At 46.3% G+C, this 25,324-nt stretch overlaps 1 protein-coding gene across 1 annotated transcript in view; it reads right to left on the reverse strand.

The window, feature by feature from the left end:
- LOC138795268 (L-gulonolactone oxidase-like) overlaps nucleotides 1-25,324 on the reverse strand; it is a 72,741-nt gene that overhangs the window by 32,892 nt on the left and 14,525 nt on the right. Inside the window, exons 4-6 of the mRNA XM_069974261.1 lie at nucleotides 23,133-23,227; nucleotides 14,969-15,059; nucleotides 14,263-14,448 (exon numbers count right to left, since the gene is read on the reverse strand). Of these exons, the coding sequence (XP_069830362.1) occupies nucleotides 14,263-14,448; nucleotides 14,969-15,059; nucleotides 23,133-23,227 (372 nt within the window). The remainder of the gene's footprint in view (nucleotides 1-14,262; nucleotides 14,449-14,968; nucleotides 15,060-23,132; nucleotides 23,228-25,324) is intronic.

Below are 25,324 nucleotides of genomic sequence, written 5' to 3' on the forward strand. Positions count from 1 at the left end.
CCTCACTGAAACCTAAAAAAATCTTGTTTTATCTTTGTATCAAAGTTTTAATTTTGTTCTGATGTTTGGGCTGACCTTGAGCCTTGTGTCTTATACTCCAATCGCATCCAAAGCTCCTATGACAACTCTGTAACTATAAAACTATACAGTGGCGAGTGTGAACGCTACATCTCCCACAATGCAATACAACAGGGCAATGCTCTATTGGAAGGGCAGGGTCATGGGGGGTTATTTGAACCCATAGAAGTAAATAATGTTATGTACTGCACCACCTACTGGAGGTAGACACAGTAGTAATGAATGTATGTAAAAATTATAGGTTGGGTCCCCAAGAGTGTGAGTGGATTTTCTATCTGGCTCATCTCATAACAGTAGGTCCCTGAGGAGGGGGTCCTCACTACAGCCATAGGGCAAATGCATATTAATTGTCTTTATTATTAAACAAGACATCAGTGTTTAATATGACTCATCTGGTATATATGGTATTGTAGTATGCCCCCCTCCTTTAGGTGGTTTTCCTCCCTGTAGGTAGGACCCCCATAGGTAGTTTGCCCCCTATTAATAGAATGCCTCTTAAGGCAGTTTGGGCCTGTAAATAGGATCCACCTGAGGTAGTTTACCTCTGTAAGTAGGAACCCCCTATAAGTAGTGTTGCCCCCTGTAAGACATCCCTGTAGATATTATTCTCAATGAACAATAGGACCCAATATAGGTAGTAAGCCCCCTTTAGGTAGGACTCCTTTAGGTAATTTCCCCCATTGTAATTAGGACCCCACATTAGTAGTTAGGCCCCTTTAAGTAGGACTCCGTAGTTAACATCTACAAATTACTAGGACTCCCCCATACATAGTTAGCCGCTTTTAGGTAGAACTCCTGTAGGTGGTTTACCCACTGTAATTAGGACCCCCATATAGGTAGTTATCCCCCTGTAGGTAGGACTCTTGTAAATAGTTTAGCTCACAGTAAGTAGGGCTTCTCTATGTAGTTTTCCCCCAGTAAGTAGAAGCTCCCCCATTGGTAGTTACCTTCCTGTAAGTAGACCCTTGTAGATATTTTAATCCCTGTTGGTAGGACCCCTCTAGATAGTTTGCCCCCAGTAATTAGGACTCCCATAGATAGTTAGCCCACTTTAGGTAAGACTTCTGTAGGTAGTTTGGCCCCTGTAATTAGGACCCTCCTATAGGTATTTAGCCCTCTGTAGGTAGGACTCCAGTAAGTGAGACCGCTGTAAGTAGTTTGCCCCAAATACATAGAATCCCCCAATTGGTAGTTACCCACCAAGTAGAACCCTTGTAAATAGTTTAACCCCTGTTGATAGGACCCCTGTAGGTAGTTTGCCCACTGTAAGAAGAACCCCCTGAGCAAGCTTCTTGTTTACAGCTTGGTCATTGGCACAGTGTGTTATAATATGGCTCCCTCAGACTCCATCCGAGGTGGCCATAACTGCAAAAATTCTTATGCAGGCTGCATGCAGCCCTGGTATACACACATATTAGTTGTCTTCCTAAAGCCAATTTATTATGGTAGAATTAGTTTAAAACTTCTGATTTTGCTGTATGAGAATAAAAACAGGGAGTGCTGTTGCGTTAAGGTTAATCAGACATATTTGATGCCACCTTTGGTAAAGAGCAGTACTGCAAGTTAGAAACAACTAAATTACACAAAGGATTCTCTAAATGCGCGTCCTGCAAATGTCAGATTGTAATTGTAATCCCCCAAACAGAGATCTAGAACATTCCGACACATTCTTCAGCTATTTTTATTAGAAAGATAAGATAAATCCCCTCCAAACCAGCAGGGTGGGTGGGATTATTAGTCGAGTAGGGCAGACTTCATTTGGATGTATGACACCTCAATGTCCTGTAGTGAGAGGGATGGAAACTTGTGGGAAGATTCAGCTTTATACACATCAGAATGGCTGCGGAGCTGCGCTCACTGTCCTACTGGGAATTAATTAGGGCTGTGCGGAGCCTGACCCAGAGAACAGCTCGGAGCATTTCTTACACACATCTCACCGTGTAATCTGCCTGAAATTGCTTTATCCTAAATACCACAAGCGCCCACGTCCACCACGATCTACAGACACGACGGATGGATTATCTATTTACATAAAGACCTTTCATGGTGATAAATAAGAGAAAACAATGAGAAATGTGATAAATAGGAAGGAAATAATACACTGCTGACAGCTATACAGAGCGTATAGAGCACTATATCATACAATCCAGATCCCCTATATTAGTGACATCCCAGTGCCCCATAGTGTCCCATAACACAGATCATTACAACACCCCATATTAGTAATATCCAAGTATCCCATAGTGTCCTATAACATAGATCACCATAATGCCCCCATATTAGTAATACCCCAGTGCCCCATAGTGTTCTCTTACATAGATCAAATGCCCCAGTGCCCCATAGTGTTCTATAACATAGATCACCATAATGCCCCCATATTAGTAATACCCCAGTGCCCCATAGTGTTCTATTACATAGATCACCATAATGCCCCCATATTAGTAATGCCCCAGTGCCCCATAGTGTTCTATAACATAGATCAAATGCCCCAGTGCCCCATAGTGTTCTATAACATAGATCACCATAATGCCCCCATATTAGTAATACCCCAGTGCCCCATAGTGTTCTCTTACATAGATCACCATAATACCCCCATATTAGTAATACCCCAGTGCCCCATAGTGTTCTATAACATAGATCACCATAATACCCCCATATTAGTAATACCCCAGTGCCCCATAGTGTTCTATAACATAGATCACCACAATACCCTTATATTAGTAATACCCCAGTATCCCATAGTGGCCTATAACATAGATCACGTGGTGCCACGTGGTTGGTGCGTGACCTTGTGGAATTATACCTGTACTTTGTGTTTGCCAGCATATGGTATTAATTGTTTGTGGGTTTTCTATTTTAATTGTATTATTAAAAGTTTAAGTTTTAATGGTGTTTTCCCCAAGTATCCGTAGTAGATATTTTTTGATTTATATATGATTGCCGTAAGGGGAATTTATTCCAGCACTATAGCTGGATTTGGTATTTTTCTGTTTTGATTCATAAAGCATGGCCGGCTTTTTGGCCTCCGGAATCAATACGGAACAGTGGTTAACCGAGGCATCTGATGTATTTTCTGATAAAATCTATGCACAAAAAAAATACACACCGTCTTTGAAATCTGCTTTCAGAGAATTGACCAAGTTATACAAGGAACATACCACTTCTTGGTGGGAACTAAAAAGCTTGGAAAATTACCTGAAAAATCAAACTGTACCAAGGGGTCTTAGGATTAACCTGGTCCCCGCACCACGAATTAAGTCCCCTGCATTAATGGTTAAATGGGAGAAGGAAGCCACAGCAAGTTCACTTAGGTTCATGCAGCATTTGCTGGACGAGGAAAAAATTAAATTGGCTTCCATTGAATTGAAACTTAACGAGCAAATAGAGGTCACCAAACAATTCTCTAATGAGTCCGAGTATTTGACTAAAGAAAACCAGCTGAAGAGTAGTATTGAACGCTTTCAGTATCACTTGAAGGAGAGAAAACACAAGCAATTTGTACGAGACCGACAAGATTTTAAAGATAACAAGGTCTATAATTTCTTTAACAAAGGAGTACCAAAAGAGTCTGATATTGAAGCGTCTTCAACTGATACTGAATATTCGGACTACGAGCAAGAAGCACCAGTAAGGGGCAGAGTGAGGGGTCGTAGAGGGAGTAGGTGGGGCGGAGGAGCCTCACGGGGGGGAAGAGGGCGTGGTGATCAGCCTTTTTTAGACAAAAACTACCCAGTCCCATACCCCCTGCGGAATCGGAGACAGTTCGATTAAACGGTAATTTGCAAGTTATTAATTTGTCCAGGCGCTGTCTCTCCACGACAGAGATGTGTGTGTTGAGCAGAGGTCTGGGCTTTGTGCCCACTGGCTCTTTTAATAAATTTAATTGGGCAAAGGACCTTCACCTGTTCGCACGTAAGTTACATTGGCACAAGTTCCATCGTTTAAAAGAAAAACAGAAATGCCAAGAACTAGGCCTTACTAGAGATGTTCTGGAAGGCGCAAATATATTGGTGGATCTTTTGGTTGAGGGTGAAAGAGCTAGTGGGCTGGGGCCATTCACCACACTCAAACACAAGAGTGTGAGAATGCCTCCATCAAGTGAAATTTCTTGTGTAGACGTTTTTGTAGATCGGGTCATGAAAGACCTAGAGCATGTGAAAACTGGATATTCCCATAATTTGACTAAGATGGAGATGGATGCGGTTAAATCTCTAGAGTCAGATAGGTCAGTGGTAGTTAAACCCTCTGACAAGGGGGGGAATATTGTTTTAATGGACAGTGATCAGTATCGTATCATGTGCATGAATTTATTGTCCTGTACTGACTGTTATGAGATTTAGCGAACTAACCCCACCCAGATGTATCTACAAGAATTAAAAAATCTGGTGGAGAGAGCAAAAACCAACAATCTTATTAGCGACGAAGAGGCAGAGTTCCTGATACCCAAATTTCCAATAATGGCCACATTTTATGCTTTACCAAAAGTCCACAAGGGGACGACACCATTGAAAGGGAGGCCGATAGTGTCTGGAGTTGGGTCTCTGTCACAGAATGTTGGTATTTACATCGATAGGGTTCTTCAACCTTTTGTGACGGGGTTACAATCGTATACAAGAGATACCACTGACCTCTTGACTAAATTGGACGGTATTGTTCTGGAGGAAGGTACTCTATTAGCCAGCATTGATGTGGAGGCTCTATATTCATCAATTCCACATCAGGCTGGTTTGGTAGCAACGAAATACTTCCTTCAGACCAGAGGCTGTCAATATGATGCACATAGTTGTTTTGTGCTGGACCTTCTGGAGTTTACCCTCACAAGGAACTATTTCACCTTTGATGGACGGATCTTCCACCAGCTCAGAGGGACCGCAATGGGGAGTTCGTGTGCCCCGGCTTACGCGAATCTCCTTCTGGGCTGGTGGGAGGAGTCCTTGGTGTTTACGGAGGACAACTCTGTTTTTGTTGATAAGGTGGGCATTTGGGCCCGCTTCATTGATGACATTTTTGTCACATGGAGCGGGTCCAAAAAGGATTTCTCTGACTTTGTGGCAAGACTGAATGTGAATGAGGTGGGTCTTAAATTCACCTATGAGGTTCATGAGACTAGATTACCATTCCTAGATATACTCATCATCAAAAATGAAACAGGGGGTCTAGAAACAACGGTGTTTAGGAAACCTACCTCAACTAATGCGTTACTATCTTGGCAGAGCCATCACCCCCGTGCTTTGAAAGCGGGTATCCCAAAGGGACAATATTTCAGGATGAAAAGAAATTGTTCCACACAGGCAGAATTCAAAAAGCAGGCGGATGATCTGCGTAGCCGATTTGCCAACAGGGGTTACCCTGATGACATCCTTCGAAAGGCATACCAGGAAGCAAAAACAATAGAACGCACACAGTTATTAACACCACGCCAAAAACCAGTTAGTGAAAACACCACCAGACTTATAGCCACCTTTGATGGAGCCACAAAAGAGGTAAAGAAAATCTTAGAGAAACACTGGGACATACTTCTCCTAGATCCAGATCTCCAGGATACTGTGGCTGAGAGACCACAGGTGACCTTTAGGAGAGGTAGAAGTCTTAGAGATAGACTAATCAAAAGTCATTTTGAGGGTCCTAAGGGACCGGGAACCTGGTTGGACAGACAGATGCCTGGCTGCTTCAGATGTAGCGGTTGCATAGCGTGTACCCACATTGACAAGTGTAAATATAAGTATAAATATATATATATACATATATATATAAATTTATATATGTATACATATATAAATAAAATGTAAAATAAGAGTAATGTCAACGGTAGACGCTATGAGATTAGGGATTTTATAAACTGCCGTTCTAAGGGCGTAGTGTACAAGGTATCATGCTCTTGTGGATTGGAATATGTGGGGAAGACGCGTAGGGAATTGAGGAGGAGGGTGGGGGAACACCTCAGAGACATTAGAGTAGGAGCTGATAAACCATTGGCAAGACATGTTAACAGTGTGCACGGGGGAGATGTCAGTGATGTGAAATTTGTGGGCATAGAGCTGGTCAGGCCAAATCCCAGAGGGGGAGATTGGGACAGATTGATTTTACAAAAAGAAGCCCAGTGGATTTTCCGCTTACAAACTGTGGTACCAAAAGGCTTAAATGAACAACTAAATTTTGCGTGCTTCTTATAAACTGTCTTACTCATTTATTTTCTCCCCTTTGTCCCTCCGTGCCTTTTTCTTTTCTTTCCTCCTTCTTCCCCCCCCCCCCCGCCGCAAATCGTCCCCCCTCCGCTGCAACTAGTACCCCCGCCCCCCCCCCTCCCCCTCCCTTCCCGTCCCCTTACCCTTCCCCCCCCCCCCCCCCCCCCCCCCGCTCCTTTCTAACCCGTCTCTTTATTTTGGATTTCAGTTTTTCAAAATGATGTTTCTCATACCCGTCCGATTTGTGTTAGTGTACAGTTAGTGCTTAGGTTGATCTAATTCAGTAAATGATTTTCGGAGGATTCCATATACAAAGCCGGTAACGGCATAATGTTTGTTTATTTCTGTTGCTGGGGGCGTGGATAGACACGTCACGCGTCTCCATGGCAACAACCGACCCCATACGGTGTATGCGCACGGCCGGCCATTCTTTGTGACGTCATTGGTCACCGGAAGCCGAGCCGGCGTCCAGGGAGCGTGGATCATGGCGTCCGGAGAAAGGTAATTACATAAGGGACCCCATACTAGACGATACCAGGGATCACTAGTTCAGTCTACAGGTAGCCACTGCACCAGACTGCATCTCGGCAGGCCCCGGAGCTAATACAGTGCATCGGCTTATTACGTACCCACTGGTATAGTTTACAGCATCTGGCACTTTAGCAAGGGGATATGTTTACCTGCACAGGACACTTTTTTGTAGTCACTACTGTGACTACAATTAGGTACTTTGTTATTTATGCACTTTAATACCCAGATTAACTCATTCCCTCTTTTTCGCCATTCCCCTGATGATAATTGGTATATCCAATAGAAACGGGCTACGTCGGGAGGCAGATTTAGGGTTTTTATAGGGATTGTATTTCAAAGGATAGATCGGGGCAGGGGTCGCCCTTATTAGGGCGAGTGCCCCGACAGACCCTGTGCGAGCAGGGGTAGAATCATATATACACACACACATACTTAGGGGCATATAGGGAGAGAAAAGTAGGCCTGCTAATTGTGAGTGTATACCCCTGCTACATACTGGACCATGGAGTGACACACCATGAAGGATTTGGACAACTGAATGGGTGAGATCGTACCTTTTTGCTTTTTCTACCGCATTCATTATCTTGGTGTGGATTAGGGTCCAGGAGTGCCACGTGGTTGGTGCGTGACCTTGTGGAATTATACCTGTACTTTGTGTTTGCCAGCATATGGTATTAATTGTTTGTGGGGTTTTCTATTTTAATTGTATTATTAAAAGTTTAAGTTTTAATGGTGTTTTCCCCAAGTATCCGTAGTAGATATTTTTTGATTTATATATGATTGCCGTAAGGGGAATTTATTCCAGCACTATAGCTGGATTTGGTATTTTTTTATAACATAGATCACCACAATACCCCCATATTAGTAATACCCCAGTGCCCCATAGTGTCTCATAACCACCAGATCACTACAATACCCCTGTATTACTAATACCCAAGTGCCCCATAGTGTCTCATAACCACCAGATCACCACAATACCCCTGTATTACTAATACCCAAGTGCCCCATAGTGTCTCATAACCACCAGATCACCACAATACCCCTGTATTACTAATACCCAAGTGCCCCATAGTGTCTCATAACCACCAGATCACCACAATACCCCTGTATTACTAATACCCAAATGCCCCATAGTGTCTCATAACCACCAGATCACCACAATACCCCTGTATTATTAATACCCAAGTGCCCCATAGTGTCTCATAACCACCAGATCACCACAGTGCCCTCCAAATTAGTAGTACCTCAGAATCCCATAGTGTTGTGTAATACATATCACCACAGTACCCCCATATTAGTAATACCCCAGTATCCCATAGTGTCCTATTACATAGATCACCACAACCCCCCCATAATAGTAATACCCCAGTATCTCATGGTGTTCCATAACATAGATTACCACAGTATCCCCATATTAGCAATACCCCAGTATCCCATAGTATCGCATTACACAGATCACCACAGTATCCTAAATTACTAGCTAAATTATAACATAAAAACTGCAGGGACACTATATTAATGTTAACTAAAACTTTGGTAATTATGAAAGGTGGTAGGAGGGTGCTGCGCCTTCAGACGATTACCTCGCCAGTGAATCGAGACCACAGTTCTCATTAACTGAAGATTTTGATTTTGTGGTTTATAAGACTTTCTCCTTCTTATTAATCGTTTTCACACTCTCTGTTCTGAAGGTTTTACTGCAGGATTATAAGTAAATTATCATCATTCCTCTCTCGGCACACACCACAATCCCAGACTGCAATATGATTGGTCAAGAGGGTAACCAATACATCCAACAGTAATACACATTCACAGTAATACACATCCAGATAGTACGCGCTCCAGCACACCTTTGTCCTCCCCCCCAGGCTATGTACCACTAACGAGAAAATAAAGATTGTCAAACGTGGTGAGCAGGACCGCCATCAGGAATTTCGGGGCCCCATACAACCAAAGTGTCTGGGCCCCCCACATTAATAAAAAAAAAATTGTGTGTTCGACCCACGCCTTGCTGGGAGGTATAATTTGGTTCAGATCAATTCTAGAGAACTGGCTCATATACCCCATTTTCCCCAGTGGCTTAAAATGTAACCTCTGTTATACAGTTATAAAATTGTAGAAACTAAATGTGAACAAGGTGCAATTCAAATAGACACTTACTTGTATAGCTGTCTCTTGTGCTCTGTATGCAGTGCATTATATTCACCCTTGCAACGTACAATTTATAGCGTGTCTACAAGCCCAGCGGGGCTCATTATGACGGAGACTAAAACTTATACAAGAGTGGGGTAGGGGTTCCCCTGTATTCAGAATGCTGTTGAGCACTAGGCAATGCCCCGTCTGGGATTATTGTATTTCGAGGGTCTGGGGGGCTGTTTGATTTGTATATGTTCACCAATATCCCCCCCCCTGGTATGCTCACTAACATAGAATATGTTGATAAGGCTAATATAATGAGGCTGTTCCATGTTAGTGAGCATATACAAATCCCCCCCCCCAGGCAGACTAGTTTAGCTCACCCAAGACAGTGATAGCGAATACATGGCGGTGAGAACGCTTTCTAGGAGATCCTGTTTGTGCAGCAGAGGTGTCTTTATCCTGCTCTGCATAGACCCTCGAAATTCAATAATCCCAGACGGGGCATTGCCTAGCACTCAACAGCATTCTGAATACAGGGGAACCCCTACCCCACTCTTGTATAAGTTTTAGTCTCCATCATAATGAGCCCCGCTGGGCTTGTAGACTTGCTATAAATTGTACGTTGCAGGGGTGAATATAATGCACTGCATACAGAGCACAAGAGGCAGCTATACAAGTAAGTGTCTATTTGAATTGCACCTTGTTCACATTTAGGTTCTACAATTTTATAACTGTATAACAGAGGTTACATTTTAAGCCACTGGGGAAAATTAGATATATGAGCCAGTTCTCTAGAATTGATCTCACACACAGACACCAGCACACATGTATACAGACACCAGCACACATGTATACACACATACAGACACCAGCACACATGTATACAGACACCAGCACACCAGGGCACAATAAAGTTTGAACTTCTGCAACCTGGAGAAATCACCTGATATCACCTGCAGTCCTATGTAACACCACATAACACAGTGGTATCTCTGAGTACAGATAATGTAGTAGATTTCACCTGCAGTCCTATGTAACAGCACAGATAACACAGTGATATCTCTGAGTATAGATCATGTAGTAGATGTCACCTGCAGTCCTATGTAACAGCACAGATAACACAGTGATATCCCTCTGAGTACAGATAATGTAGTAGTCACCTGCAGTCCTATGTAACAGCACAGATAACACAGTGATATCTCTGAGTACAGATAATGTAGTAGCTGTCACCTCGGGGCACCCCTACTAAATGATGTTCTACAAAATAAGAAAAGTGTCATACAGTGACTCACAGGTGATGTCTTCTTTGATCTGAGGCGTCACTTTCCCTTTTCCTCTCCATCCGGCCCAGATCTCCAGGATGATTCCTTCCAGATATGTTTCATCTTTTCAGAACCTGCGAGACAAACAATTTAGGCTCCGCACATTTCTAGCAACTTCCTTCCCTTTCTCCCTCCTGTAGGCTCCCATAGTAACTGCGCTGTTTGGTGTTATGTGCAGTAAAGCGAGTAGGAATGTGGGATGCCCCCTGTATGTAGGATTCCCTGCTGTGCCCCCTGTATGTAGGATTCCCTGCTGTGCCCCCTGTATGTAGGATTCCCTGCTGTGCCCCCTGTATGTAGGATCCCCTGCTGTGCCCCCTGTATGTAGGATTCCCTGCTGTGCCCCCATGAGCTAATAATGCCCCCAGAGGTTCCCCATGAACTGTTAATGCCCCCAGAGGTGCCCCCATGAACTAATAATTCCCCCAGAGGTGCCCCCATGAACTAACAATGCCCCCAGAGGTGCCCCCATGAACTAATAATGCCCCCAGAGGTGCCCCCATGAACTAATAATGCCCCCAGAGGTGCCCCTATGAGCTAATAATGCCCCCAGAGGTGCCCCCATGAGCTAATAATGCCCCCAGAGGTGCCCCCATGAGCTAATAATGCCCCCAGAGGTGGCCCTCCTTTAAAAAAATAATGCCCCCAGAGGTGCCCCCATGAGCTAATAATGCCCCCAGAGGTGCCCCCATGAAGTAATAATGCCCCCAGAGGTGCCCCCTTGAACTAATAATGCCTTCAGAGGTGCCCCCATGAGCTAATAATGCCCCCAGAGGTGCCCCCATGAACTAATAATGCCCCCAAAGGTGACCCCATGAGCTAATAATGCCCTCAGAGGTGCCCCCATGAACTAATAATGCCCCCAGAGGTGCCCCCATGAACTAATAACGCCCCCAGAGGTGCCCCCATGAACTAATAATGCCCCCAGAGGTGCCCCAATGAACTAATAATGCCCCCAGAGGTGCCCCCATGAACTAATAATGCCCCCAGAGGTGCCCCCATGAACTAATAACGCCCCCAGAGGTGCCCCCATGAACTAATAATGCCCCCAGAGGTGCCCCAATGAACTAATAATGCCCCCAGAGGTGCCCCCATGAGCTAATAATGCCCCCAGATGTGCCCCCCATGAACTAATAATGCCCCCAGAGGTGCCCCTAAAAAAACACAAACATCATACTCACCTAATCCACGCTGTGTGGCTGCAGGGAGCAGCTCTCTTCCTCTTCGGGCTCCATCTTGTGAGCCGCAGGGACGGGACCTCCGGCAGGCGTGATGACGTCACATCATCACGCCTGCCGGAGAGGTCACGTCCCGGCGTCCCATAGGCTGCTGGCATGAAGTTTCGTCAGCCTATGGGAGGGAATACAGGAGGAGGACGCTGACAGGTCCTGCTCCTGCATTCTGATCGCTTTAGTGTTCAGCCCGCTCACTGTGCGGGCGGAACATCAAAGCGATCTGTGCATCCCGAGAAGCTGCGCGGCCGCAGCTTCTCGGGATGCTCAAAGAGACAAGTGGCAAGGGGGGCCGTGCGGGCCCCCCTAGCGTAGGGGCCCGGTCGCCATGTCGACCGCTGCGACCCTTATAGCTACGCCACTGGTCCAGCGTCTATACAGTCGTGTCGCAGTATTATGGTAGTTATATTCTTGTATATATGAGCAGTATTATAGTAGTTATATTCTTGTACAGTATATATGAGCAGTATTATAGTAGTTATATTCTTGTACAGTATATATGAGCAGTATTATAGTATACTTGTACTTCTATACTCCCTGCCCTGTGACATGTAGAGAATTATTTTATTCTCTGAAAGTCTTTCCGGATTTAGATCCTATTACCCATGTACCAGAAGCATCTATGGAAATGCTTTTTAAGTCTTTGGTAGAAACTATTGATCACAATGTTGTTTATGATGAGGTCACATCTTATTTGAAGTAAAAATGCGATCAATTCTCAAGGGACTTTGATTTCAGCCAATGAAATGACAGAGAGATAGAGAACAGTTATGACCGAGCCAGAGGGTAAGGGGTAATGGCCTTTCTGCTAAATTAAATGTAAATCTATGTAATGTATGAAATGAGATGGATCGTAATTTAGTAACTTATATAGCTTCACAATCACACATGACAGATTTAGATACAGCAGCTCAGTAGAGTGTATCACACATGGTCAGACAGTTGTTCACATCGCATCATAGCAGTACTCTATTTTTTATAATGTGCTTAAGCCTGATGTAAATACATGACACATGGTAGGCTTAGATACACAGGAGGGGCTGACTATGTATGGATGTATACAGCTTCTATTAAATGTGGAATATTCTACCATTAATGGAGTCAGAATGGTGGCCATATTTAAATAATATAAAGTTTTTTGTCTTTTTTTCACTTAAAGGGGTATTCCCCCCAAAATTATTTTTGCATTAATAGGTTGCCCACCCGTAGCTTTCCATCTTTCCAATCTAAAGTTATTACGGATTCTGCACAGTTTTGCCGTTATCTAGATGTAGTCACCCCCACGGAATGCATAGAATCATCAGCAATGAGTCCAACCCGACACGCTCCCTGCTCCCTGCCCCGACCCTCCGAGACGGCATCACGTGTCCTCAATGGGCCGGGTTAGGCTTCTAACCCAGCCAATCACACACTGTTTAACCCCATTAACGCCCACCCTCCATTGTGTGCTCCCCCTCGCCACGGAGCGCACCTGGCTCACACCCTGTATCCCTCCACCCGGAGCGTACCCGCACTCTGTGCTAAAAAAAAAACCTCCCCCCCCTGCAGCTCACTCGGTGGCCGTACCTGCGAGTGCAGTCCCGTCCCCAGCCGCCTGCCTCCACCGTGTAATGTAGGCAGCTTCATGCTCCACTACCCTGCGCCTGTCATCCCCATAGAGCCGGCTTCAGTGCGGGCTCCCCGCATCACACTGTGCCCCCACCCCCCTTGCTAACACCTGGTGGACGCCCGTGGACCCCCGCGCCCCCCTCCGCAGCTCACCCGGTGGCCGCTCCTGTCAGCAGTGCATTCCCGTCCCCGGCCGCCTGTCCTCACCATGTAATGTACACAGGCAGCTGCATCACACTGTGCCGCCGCCAATACCCCGCCCCCCCCCCCGCATCACATTGTGCCGCCACCAACCCCCCCCATCACACTGTGTCACCTTCTCAGCTCCGCTACAGTGATCACCTTTCCAGCTCCGCTACAACCTCATCACCTTCTCAGCTCTGCTACATCAGGACCAATCAGGCAGAAGCATTGCATGATGGGAAATGTAGTTTCCTATCTTGATTATAGACCATCTTTTAGAAAAACTTGTAAGTCAGGAACAGCAGCAGCTAGAAAGACGGGGGACGGCTCAAAATACTCAGGGGGACTTGATGAGTAAGACCAGCTAGGTTTAGGGGCATTTAATTTTTTTAGCTCTTGGGGGGAATACCCCTTTAAATCACTTGGATCAGATGTCTAGAATTGATCAGAGGTCTGGGGGACACTAAGGGGCCTATTCCACTGAGCGATAATTGGCCTAATCGGCACAATTCAGCCGATTATCGCTCCGTGGAATAAAGAGAACGATCAGTGGATGATCGGGTCATCGGCTGATCGTTCATTTAGGTTCAAACCTTAAATCGTTGGTTGCCACCCGCGCATCGCTACGTGCGGCGGGCGACCGACGATTTGAAAATATCATACTTTACCTCACCAGGCTGCAGGTCTTCCCCTTCTCCTGGCCACGGCCAGTAATTGGCTGAGCGGTCTGTCAGTTCAAACAGGCCGCTCCGAAGCTGATGCTGCTGCGCGGGACCGGAAGAAGGAGAAGACCTGCAGCCTGGTGAGGTAAAGTATGAAACAGGGGCTGCAAGGACATCGGTACCAATGTCCCTGCAGCCTTCACTAAACAATTGTCGGGCCGTGGAATAGGCCCAGTGAACGGCGCTCGTTTACATAGTTGATCGGGCCCTGGTCAGCCCGTGGAATACCACCCTAATTCCCATAGATGAGACTATGAATTACCTCTTGCAGGGTGGAGGAGTACTGTATCTCTTGCAGGTGGAAGGCAGCTTTGCATTGCAGAGTGATGGTGAGAATGACCCCCAGAGACCCTAAATGAAGTCTGGCTGCTTGGAAGATATCAGAATTCACGGACTCTGAGCACTCCATAATCTCACCCGATGCTTTCATCATGGTCAGTGCCACAACCTGTGTATAATAATAAGGAGTAAGTTTAGTATTGCGGTCATCAGTCTGTAGTCATACTGTACCCAGAAGTTTTTATACTAAGGACATTTAGCGTGTCTTCTGAGTTAATCATTGGGGGTCCTTAATTCAGGATTCTCCTTTGTTATCCTGGAGGACCCTGCACATCCACATAATACACAAGCAGCCAGTTGATTGTAATTAGAAGAGTGTAATACCTCAGATCTCCTGCGGGGGCACTGTAGAGAAGCTAAACCAAAACTGAATTTAATAGCAGTTCCTCCCACAGATTCTAGCTTATACCTGATTGTCCCAAAAAATAAACATTATATTTTTGAGACTATAGAAATGATTATTATTATGATTTTTTTTTTTCTTTCCAAAAACGGCTACAGACAGCACTTCCATACATTACAAGGATGTTCATTAATTTAAATGGGGATTAAATAATACTTTATTTAGCCACTGGTGGCACTGTAAGGAAATTGAAGGCTTGACCCCATCTTCTATCATGTGACTGTACCTGTGTAGACAGAATGCCATGCGTGATGCCCGTATTGTGGGTTCCTGTCCCGATAACTCCACCAGCTGCGACTTCAGACACCGCTCCAATACTGAGGAATAAAACAAAATGTGATGGGAGTGATAAGACTGCACCACCTGCACAAGATCCCCCAGACAGAAGACCATATGATTTCAGATTACCACTGGTTTCAAGCATAAAAGGCTCTATAGAGAAATCAGACCCCTTTGGCACCATGTATAGACTCCTCTCACTAAGAACATAGAAATCTCTGGGCTATACCAAAGGTGTCTAATTCATCCGTAGAGCCGATTCTCCAAGATCACAGCTGTTCCAATGAGATCTTTGCAAAAATCTATTATCTATTAGATCTGGATTTCCCCTTTAAAAAGGTACTCGGACAAAAAAAGAAACCTTTCAAATCAATTGGTTTCGGAAAATTACCGTATTTTCCAGCATATAAGACAACTTTTTAAACCCCCAAAAATCTTCTTAGAAGTTGGGGGTTGTCTTATACGCCGGGTACGTTCGCCCCATACGGTTGGGGGGCCAAAAATGGCCCCATCCCCACAGTATGGGGCGACCACTATAAAAAAGAACCAAACATTTAACTCACCTGGGGCCATTCCGGGCATCGGTGCTCCTCCCGTACGGTTTCCGGCGCAGGCAGTGAACAACGTACAATACCTGCGCCGGAGACAAAAATCATCAAATCTCTCCCGGGCAAACGAGCGTCTCATCGGAGAGGCTCGGAGACGCTTGGCTGCCGAAAGAACTTCGGGCGAATAAGTGAGGTCCTTGAAAGTTCCCGAAGCCGCTCTCATTCTTCCGAAGCTCTCCTGGCAGCCGAGCCTCTCCGAGCCTCTCTGATGAGACGCTCGGCTGCCCGGGAGAGGCTCGGCAATCTCCGGCACAGGTAGTGTACGTCAGGGGCTGCTGTCAGGGAGAGGTTAACATTTTCTGGCTATGAGGTGAACCCCTGACAATCTTCTTAAGAGTCAGCGGTCGTCTTATATGCCCAGTCGCCTTATACGCCGGAAAATACGGTATATGGATTTGAAAATTACTTCTGATTAAAAAAAAAAAAAAAAGGTGCTGTATATGCTGCAGGAAGTGGCCAGAGTAGTAGCAAATCACCAGAGCAGTAGCAAATCCCCATAGAAAACATCTGCTGCTCTGGACAGTTCCTGACATGGACAGAGGTGGCAGCAGAGAGCACTGTGTCAGACTAGCAATAATACACCACTTCCTGCTGGACACACAGCAGCTGATAAGTACTAGAAGACAGGAGATTTTTAAATAGAAGTCATTTAAAAATCCGTATAACTTTCTGGTACCAGTTGGTAACAGTTGATCTTTTGACAAATTACCCCTTTAAATGCTAACAATGTCTTTGCATATGAATCTATAGAATAGAATACGAAACGTTGTTGTGTTATGTTTCCACGTCCAATCACTTTCTATCACCAGTGAGCTCTGGACAACTGTCACCCATTCAAGACCTTGTAGTCTTCCAACAGCTAGAAGGATTTGGAATGATATAAGATCTTCATAGTAAACCTAAACTTACAAACTTTTTCCAGTACAAAGTCCATATAGTGGCCACAAGATCTCACAGCTCGGCCCAAAATGATCAGTTGGCAATTTGATATGCAAATAGCGACATATGACAAAGAACACCCGTCCGCGGATCAGACAACCTCATCAATATTCATTCCTCCAAATACTGCAACACTGTGTCACCTCCGTTCCCATGAGATGGAAAATTCCATCATCTCAGGTGTTGGAAGTGACGTTCACGGCGCCGCGCCAATTCATCAAATGTCAGTGGCAATTAAAATCTCGTGTCAGCCAGCTGGGCCCGCGTCTCCTGGGAAAGTCTTGTGTCCACACTTATGTCCTTAGAGAACTACCCAAGTTTTGGTAAAGTTCCTCACATTTGCATAGAGATGGCTATCTTACCAAACTACAGGATCAGAACACTCCTCTCCTGAAATACTCTGTGCTGCTGGGGATCCTGCTCCTCCCACTATAAATCTGTCTGTGACTATCCAAAACATCAGCACACTCTCCTGAAACACTTTGGGGGAGATTTATCAAACTAGTGTAAAGTAGAACTGGCTTCAGATTCCACTTTTCATTCCTCATATATTCTTTAAAATATGAAGGGTGGAATCTGATTGGTTGCTAGGGGCAACTGAGCCAATTCTCCTTTACACCAGTTTGATAAATCTCCCCCTTTGTGCTACTGCCAACCATGCTCTCCCTTCTCTAAACTAGTATGCCTGTGGCCACCCACAAGATCAGCAAACTCCTCTTCTGAAATACTCTGTGCTGATGTACCTGGGTACCGACTGGAAAATCTTGGGACTAGGAGAGGAAACCATACTTGGGGACCATCCTTTAACCCCCACACTTTGTTGCAACAGCATTGTTAGGACATATACACATTAGCATTAACTGTGTGGTTAACCCATGCAGAAACTATTTCTGTGCAGCTCCAATATAGTAATCGGCCTCCTCTGTTCTGGCCCCATATAGTATTAGACCCCTCTGTACAGCCCCCATATAGCATTAGATCCCCTCTGTGAAGCTCCCATATAGTATTAAGCCCCTAAGTGCAGCTTTCCTATAGTATTTTTCCCTATGTGCAGCCCCCTTAGTATAAGGCCCCTATCTGCATCTACCTTATAGTATTAGACCCTTTGGTGCAGCTCCCATATTGTATTAGGCCCCTCTGTGCAGCCTCATATAGTATTAGGACCCTTTGTGCAACGCTCATATAATATTAGGCCCCTCTTTGCAGCTTCCATATAGTATAAAGCCCAGCTGTGCTGCTGCCATATATTATTAGGCCCCTCTGTGCAGCCCCCATATAGTATTAGGCCCAGCTGTGCTGCTCATATATAGTATTAGGCACATCTGTGCGTACCAATATACTACTAGGCTCCTCCGTGCATCCCTTATATACAAGTAGGTCTCTCTGTGCACCCCCATATAGTATTAGGCCCCTCTGTGCAGCCCTGACACAGTATTAGGTCCCTCTGTGCAGCTCCCCTATAGTATTCGACCCCTTTGTTCTTAATTTCCCAGAAGATTAGCACACTCCTGTCCTCAAACACTCTGTCCTACTGGGGACCCTGCTCCACCCACTTAATAATTCTCAGGCTATGACCTCTCACAAGAATGACTGCTCTCCTTCAAAGAAAATTCAGTGATGAAGGTGAACTTAGAAGGTCCCTACAGATTAGCATCTGCTGCCCTGTACTTTCATCTCTAACATCAGCATAAAATATAAAGAATAGAAAAGGGCCCGACGCATTTCAGGTCCTTGTAGCCCCAGGGCAGATTTTTTTGGCAGCGACCATCAGCTTTTTATCTTGACTTACAAGAGAAATGATTTTGTACAAAGAAGGACGTATAAAACTCCATCGCGCTGTAATCACTTTCCCTGTTCTTCTCAGTAACTTTTAGAGAACTTTTCATGTTTCAGAAATGGAAAGATGAAGAGAAAGTTTATCAACAGGAAACTAAAATGTCATCATAAAAACACTATGGAAAAGCGAGTATTGACTTTTCTATAAAACAAGAACAATCCACACAACATAGAAACAGTTTAATGGGGGCGTCTGCGTCTTGAAGCCAAAAGCTTCAGAAAGTCCTTCAGAACAAGTCCTTGAAACGTCTCTTTCTCATTTATGTTGCATCTGTTGTGTCAGGATTACAAGCAATATGGCCACCAACATACATGGAAATGTATGTTCAGCCAGGAGCTACTACTCCAGCTGATATATATATATATATACTGGCCAGTTCAGCCGGAAAAGAGTAAAAAGCTATGGGCAGACTCCTCTATCTGTGGCCTTGTGGTATCCCACCATGGGTGTTTCTAGTTTGGGCACCTGTCGCAAAAGCCTTGTACTTTAAAGTAAAGTGGTGATGTAGGTGTATGAAAGTTTCACCACTAGATGTCACTATGTATCACTTTGTATGTATTGCAAAGCTGTAGTCATTCAAGAGTTACTGTCTTATTATGTGATTCAGTCAGTGCACCAATGAGAAATGCCTACCCATCTCTATTCTCTTCTCTTCTGCACACTCTCTTCTCCACCACTCACAGGGACTGTTACACACACACCATGTAGAAAGTAGTCACATGGTCACCTTTAGTTAGTTCTTCTTTGAGGAGTTGGACACGCATAGATCAGGCAGCCCTGCTGTACTTAGCCAAGAGCCTTGCTCTGCAAGTTTCCCTGTCCGGGAAAGACCAGCTGTGGTAGTGGACACACGTATGGAGAAAGCAGAGACTCTTTTCCTAGCAACTACACTTACAGTCAAGATGCAGTGCTAAGTACATAAGGAGGAGAAGTCAAAGAACACCCCAACCCACACCGTGAACCTCTCTGTACAGAGCAGGGCAGTATCCTAGACAGAGGAACTAACCCGGATAGAGAAAAGCAGCCATATGTAAGGCCTACGTACTCTTATCTTGAAGCGCAGGTGCCACCAGGACATGCTCGGACACTTAACTCAACTCAGGTAACCAGGACTGGGACTTGTGTCACCCTCGTAGGGCACTGCAGGGCAGAAGGTGGTATAGCAACACTCAGGTCAAAACACAGGCACAAGTATTCTCTTCTTCTCAAGAATCTTCCAAGTATTTCTTCTCTCAAGTTCCAGCAGAGCTCATTACTAAACTTGGTCGGGGCTCTTCCGACAAAGTCCTCTCCACTTCTCTGAACTCTTCCCTTCTCTACTCAGCACTCAACTAAATCAGAACTCCTTTATTCTGCCTCAGCACCTCGGCATCTCTCAGCACAGATTCAGTGAACTTAAGTTTGTATCTCAGCTTATTTATTTTACTGGGACTCCGGGTGGGTCATCTCTCCACTCCAGACCACCGTGATAAGAGCCCAAGGGCCCAAGTTGTAAATCTGTTTAGGTCCTGCAGGAAGTGGTGTTTTTTTTCTAGTCTGACACACTGCTCTCTGCTGCCACCTCTGTCCATGTCAGTAACTGTCCAGAGCAGTAGCAAATCCCCATAGAGAACCTCTCCTGCTCTGGACAGTTCCTGACATGGACAGAGGTGGCATTAAAAAACACCATGTCAGACTGGAAAGAAAACATCACTTCCTGCAGGACATACATCAGCCGATATGTACTGGAAGACTGGAGATTTTTAAATGGAAATAGTTTGCAAATCTGCAACTTAAGGCTATGCTCACACAACATATTTTTTCGTATTTCTACGGCCGTTGTTGCCGATTGCAACAAAGGCCGTAGTTAATACGAGAAAATACGTTGGCCAGGTGTCTATGGGATCCCGGGCGGAGCGTATGCACATAGTATACGATCCGGCCAGTACCCCTAGCGGTGCCCCAAACAACTGACATGTCAGTTTTCTGCAGCCGCTATTCAGCGAATAGCGGCCGTAGAAAACCGTGTCAGTGCACACTATGAAGTGAGCGGCTGCTGGCTCCATAGCATGCAGAGGGGAGTTCTGATGCCGGCGCACACGGATGCACCCGCATCAAAACTCTGCGGGCCAAAAGATTATCCGGGCGGCGATGATCTTTTCAGAGACCGGCCGATCCGTGACCCGGCCGGGTCATGGAACGGCTGGTCTCTTACGCCATGTGAACATGGCCTTAATCTGTAATTTTTTCATTTACAACTTTCTGACACCTGTAGATTTAAAAGAAAAAGATTTTCGCAGGCGTTCCCCTTTAAGCAGATAACATCTACTATCCCTGGCTTTTGGGGAGAATCTGCATAACTGCTTTAAACTCACTGAAAACTACATAGAACAAACCCAGATTGTGCCAACATATCTTGATTCCACAAATATTACAATCTATTGGCAGAGCCAATTGCTCCCCACAGACCCCAAAGTCCATGACGCACAATGTAACATTGATCACAGCATCAGATCACTGTGCCGGTCAGAATGTAGGGATAATGGGGCACATGATCCAAAGATCCCGACTCCCGGCTGAGCGGACATTCTGCCCTCGGCTGTAATCATGGCGCTGGCCGGGTCTCTGCTAATCATTTACTTTGATTTTTTCCTATTATGTCGCCATGTTGTGTAATGGCGCTCTACAGATTTCCAGGAAAGGTGAGCGCCGCAACACGTATCTCATTTTACCGGCCCCGAAAAGTGACAGCCAATCAATAGGAAGAGGTCAAAGACGTGACAACACAATCCCAGCCCAGCTGAAGCTGAGATATAAATCAACAGCGAGTGCTGACAGCTGACGACCAGACCATGTCACATGGAGGAGACCGGCGTCCCTGAGATTCCCAGATACGGAGGATTACTACACACTGAAGTCCTATGTGACCTGCAGTCCTATGTAACACCACAGATAACACAGTGATAACTCTCTGAGTACAGATAATGTAGGAGATGTTACCTGCAGTCCTATGTAACACCACAGATAACACAGTAATAACTCTTTGATAATGTATATCTCAGCTCCTCTACATCTGTATCGTGTATAGCTGAACTGTATCACCCCGGTATATAGTGCAGAAAGCTGTGTCCCCCCTCTGCAGTAATATTTGGGGGCTCCCATCTCCTGGATGTTCCTATATTAGCTGAATTATTTATTGTCCCCTATTAAATCCCTTTGTGGCTAATCCCCGGCCTCCTGACATTGGCCTCACACCGAGGGGGGGCACTGCTGTAAACACTTCAGCCGATCAATACTCAATCAATGGCCGCAGACATTTATCAGCACATCTCGTGACCCCTGTCAGACAGGATAGGGACGTGCAGTAAAGTGAGGAGCTGTCACTGCTGCAGCTTAGAATTATTCTCCGCTGTAATGGCAGTCATTTCTCCAAGCACTGACTCCACATATACAGCAGCTAATGGGAATGAGCAGAACTGCAGTGTAAAGCATAGGGGGGACTGGTGTCAGGAATCTCTGATAAGAAATAAGGCAAGGAGCAGTAAGTGAGTGAAGGGGGTCTGGGCTGCGGTTTGAGGGTCCGGTCTTGAAGTCTGGTCTAATGGTCAAATTAACTTGGTCTAAATTCTGTAGTTTGGTCTGTGGTCTCAACTATCAGTGGTCTGATCTGGGGTCTGAATTCATTTTGGTGTTTGGTTTGACACCTGAAATTTTTAGGGGTCCAGCCTGGAATCTTGTTAATATTAGAGGTCTTGTCTAGGCTAGTGTGTCATTAGGGCCCGCTCACACTACAAAATCGGTGCCGAGATTCTGTACGGAACCCCCCGCGCGGCCTTGGCACTGAAGCCTGCCTTCTATCTGTTTGAATGGGAGGGCTCGCGTGCTTCTGCTCTCCACACCTCTCTGCTCAAAGAAATGACATGTAAATTCTTTGAGCAGAGAGGCACGGAGAGCGGAGGCATGCGAGCCCTCCCATTTAAACTGATAGAAGGCAGGATTTGGCGCCAAGTCTGCACGGAGGGGTTCAGCAGGGAATCTCTGCGCCAATTCCGTAGTGTGAACGGGGCCTTAGTGGTCTGGTCTGGGGTCTCATTACTGGGGTCTCATTATTGTTAGTGATCTGGTCTGGGGTTTTATTACTGTTAGGAGCCTGGTCTAGAGTCTTTTTATTGCTAGTGATATGGTCTGTTAGGGGTCTGGGGTCTTATTACTGTTAGGGGTCTGGTCTGTGGTCTCAAGTTACTTAGTGCTTGATCTGGGATGAATTGATTTCGGGGGGTGTTTGGAAATAATTTCGGGGGTTGGTCTAGAGTCCCAGATTATTTAGCACACATAATTCACACACACACACACACACACACACACACACACACACACACACACACACACACACACACACACACACACACACACACACAGATTTATCAAACATGGTGTAAAGGCAATTGGCTCACTTGCCCCTAGCAACCAATCAGATTCCACCTTTCATTCCTCACTGACTCTTTGGAAAATGAAAAGTGAAATCTGATTGGTTGCTAGGGGCGACTGAGCCAGTATCACTTTACACCATGTTTGATAAATCTCCCCCACTGGGGGCTATTAGGATTTTGTTCTAGGTGGTGGAACAGGAGGGGCCCTTACTGAGCCTTTTTGACCAACCGCAACTACTAGAACCATGAGGAGAGCAATACAACATACACAGCATACAGGACAGGATTCCCACAGTGCCACCTGCTGGAGATACTTACTTAGACAAGGCCATCCCATTCCTGGCGAGCACCTCATTCACCTCGGTCAGGAGAATCCCGGCCTCCACTGTCACCTGCTGCTTATCCTTATCCATCTGCGGAAGGAGACAGAAGAGCAATGAGAACAGGAGGGCAGTCACAAGAGCCCAGACCATCCCCAATAACTCACACAGATGTACAGGACAGCCATGTCCTGAAATACTCTGTACTGCTTCTACTTCTAAAGTCTCAGACTGTGACTCCCCCACAAAATCAGCACACTCCTCTCCTGAAATACTCTGTAGGAATTGATCCTACTAATATGTAACTGACAGTCTGTTAACTTCCATAGCCATATTCTGAAATACTCTGTGCTGCAGGGAGACTTGCTCTTTCTGGTAGTCTATGACTTCCCACAAGAAAAGCACACTCCACTCCTGAAATTCTCTCTGCTGTGGGGGGCGCTGAGACTTCCACTATGTAATCCTGAGTCTTTGACCTCCCACATGATCGGCATGAAATACTCTGTGCTGCTCTTTCTATTACCACATGTTATCTCCTTGCCATCCTCCCTTTATATGCAGCCATGTCTAGAGGACAGGTCTGGACTGTATAGTCCAGTGCTGAAATGCTCTGTGCTGCTTGTAAAGTACACTCCTGATGTGGTGGGAGCCGGGGCGCAACAACCCAGGGGGGCAGATCTTGGGGGCACCACAAGGGCACTTATCATGATAGCCAAAAGTGGGACCAGCTGGCCACCCCTGGATACACTGGCTTGGCAGCACTGTGCACTACTACGCATTGTAGTCAGGGGCGCCGCAATGATGAGGCGACCTGAGTCGTCTGCCTCAGGCGGCGCCACCAGCTATCTTCATGGGGGCGGCATTCAGGGCTGCTTTAACCAGAGGGCACATGGTGCACGTGCACCGGGCCCACTGGTTAAAGGGGCCCCCCCCCCGAGCAGGCCGGCCGTTGCTATGTGCGACCAATGCGGTCGCACAGGGCTCCGGCCACCAGCCTGTCAGGGGGGACCGCCATGGATGGGTAATCTACTTACCCCTCCATGGCGCCCCCTGCAGGGCCCCCCCGTCCGCCGCTGCCCCCGTCCGCTGCTGCTGCGGCGCTTCAGCGCTGCAGCAGCAGCGACACTGACAGAGAGAGAGCGCCATTGGCTCCCTCCCTGTCAGTCACTCACTCTTGTGGCCGCACTTCCTGCGGTCACAAGAGGCCGCACTCTCCCTCTAGCGGCCGACGTCACTGGAGCGTCGGCGCGAGGGTAAGGGGAGTGCAGCCTCTTGTGACGGGAGGAAGTGCGACCACAGGAGGGAAGAGAAGAGGAACGCGTGGACCCAGGTGAGTAACAGTGTTTGTTTTTTTCAATGTTATATGGGAGGGGGAGCTATATACTACGGGGGGGGGGGGTTTAGGGGGGGCACAGGGGGCTATATACTATGGGGGAGGACGGGGCTATATACTATAGGGGAGGACAGGGGGCTATATACTATGGGGGAGCACAGGGGGCTATATACTACTGGGGAGCACAGGGGAGCTATATACTATGGGGGAGCACAGGGGGGCTATATACTATGGGGGAGCACAGGGGGCTATATACTATGGGGGAGCACAGGGGGCTATATACTATGGGGGAGCACAGGAGGCTATATACTATGGGGGAGCACAGGGGAATATATACTATGGGGGAGCACAGGGGAGCTATATACTACTGGGGAGCACAGGGGAGCTATATACTACTGGGGAGCACAGGGGAGCTATATACTACTGGGGAGCACAGGGGGCTATATACTACTGGGGAGCACAGGGGGCTATTTACTATGGGGGAGCACAGGGGGCTATATACTACTGGGGAGCACAGGGAGCTATATACTACTGGGGAGCACAGGGGGGCTATATACTATGGGGGAGCACAGGGGACTATATACTATGGGGGAGCACAGGGGAGCTATATACTATGGGGGAGCACAGGGGACCTATATACTATGGGAGAGCACAGGGGACTATATACTACTGGGGAGCACAGGGGTCTATATACTATGGGGAGCACAGGGAATCTATATACTATGGGGGAGCACAGGGGGCTATATACTATGGGGGAGCACAGGGGGGCTATATACTATGGGGGAGCACAGGGGGCTATATACTATGGGGGAGCACAGGGGAGCTATATACTATGGGGGAGCACAGGGGAGCTATAT

This window comes from Dendropsophus ebraccatus, chromosome 6, assembly GCF_027789765.1.
Source record: "Dendropsophus ebraccatus isolate aDenEbr1 chromosome 6, aDenEbr1.pat, whole genome shotgun sequence".
In the NCBI taxonomy this organism is placed as follows: domain Eukaryota; kingdom Metazoa; phylum Chordata; class Amphibia; order Anura; family Hylidae; genus Dendropsophus; species Dendropsophus ebraccatus.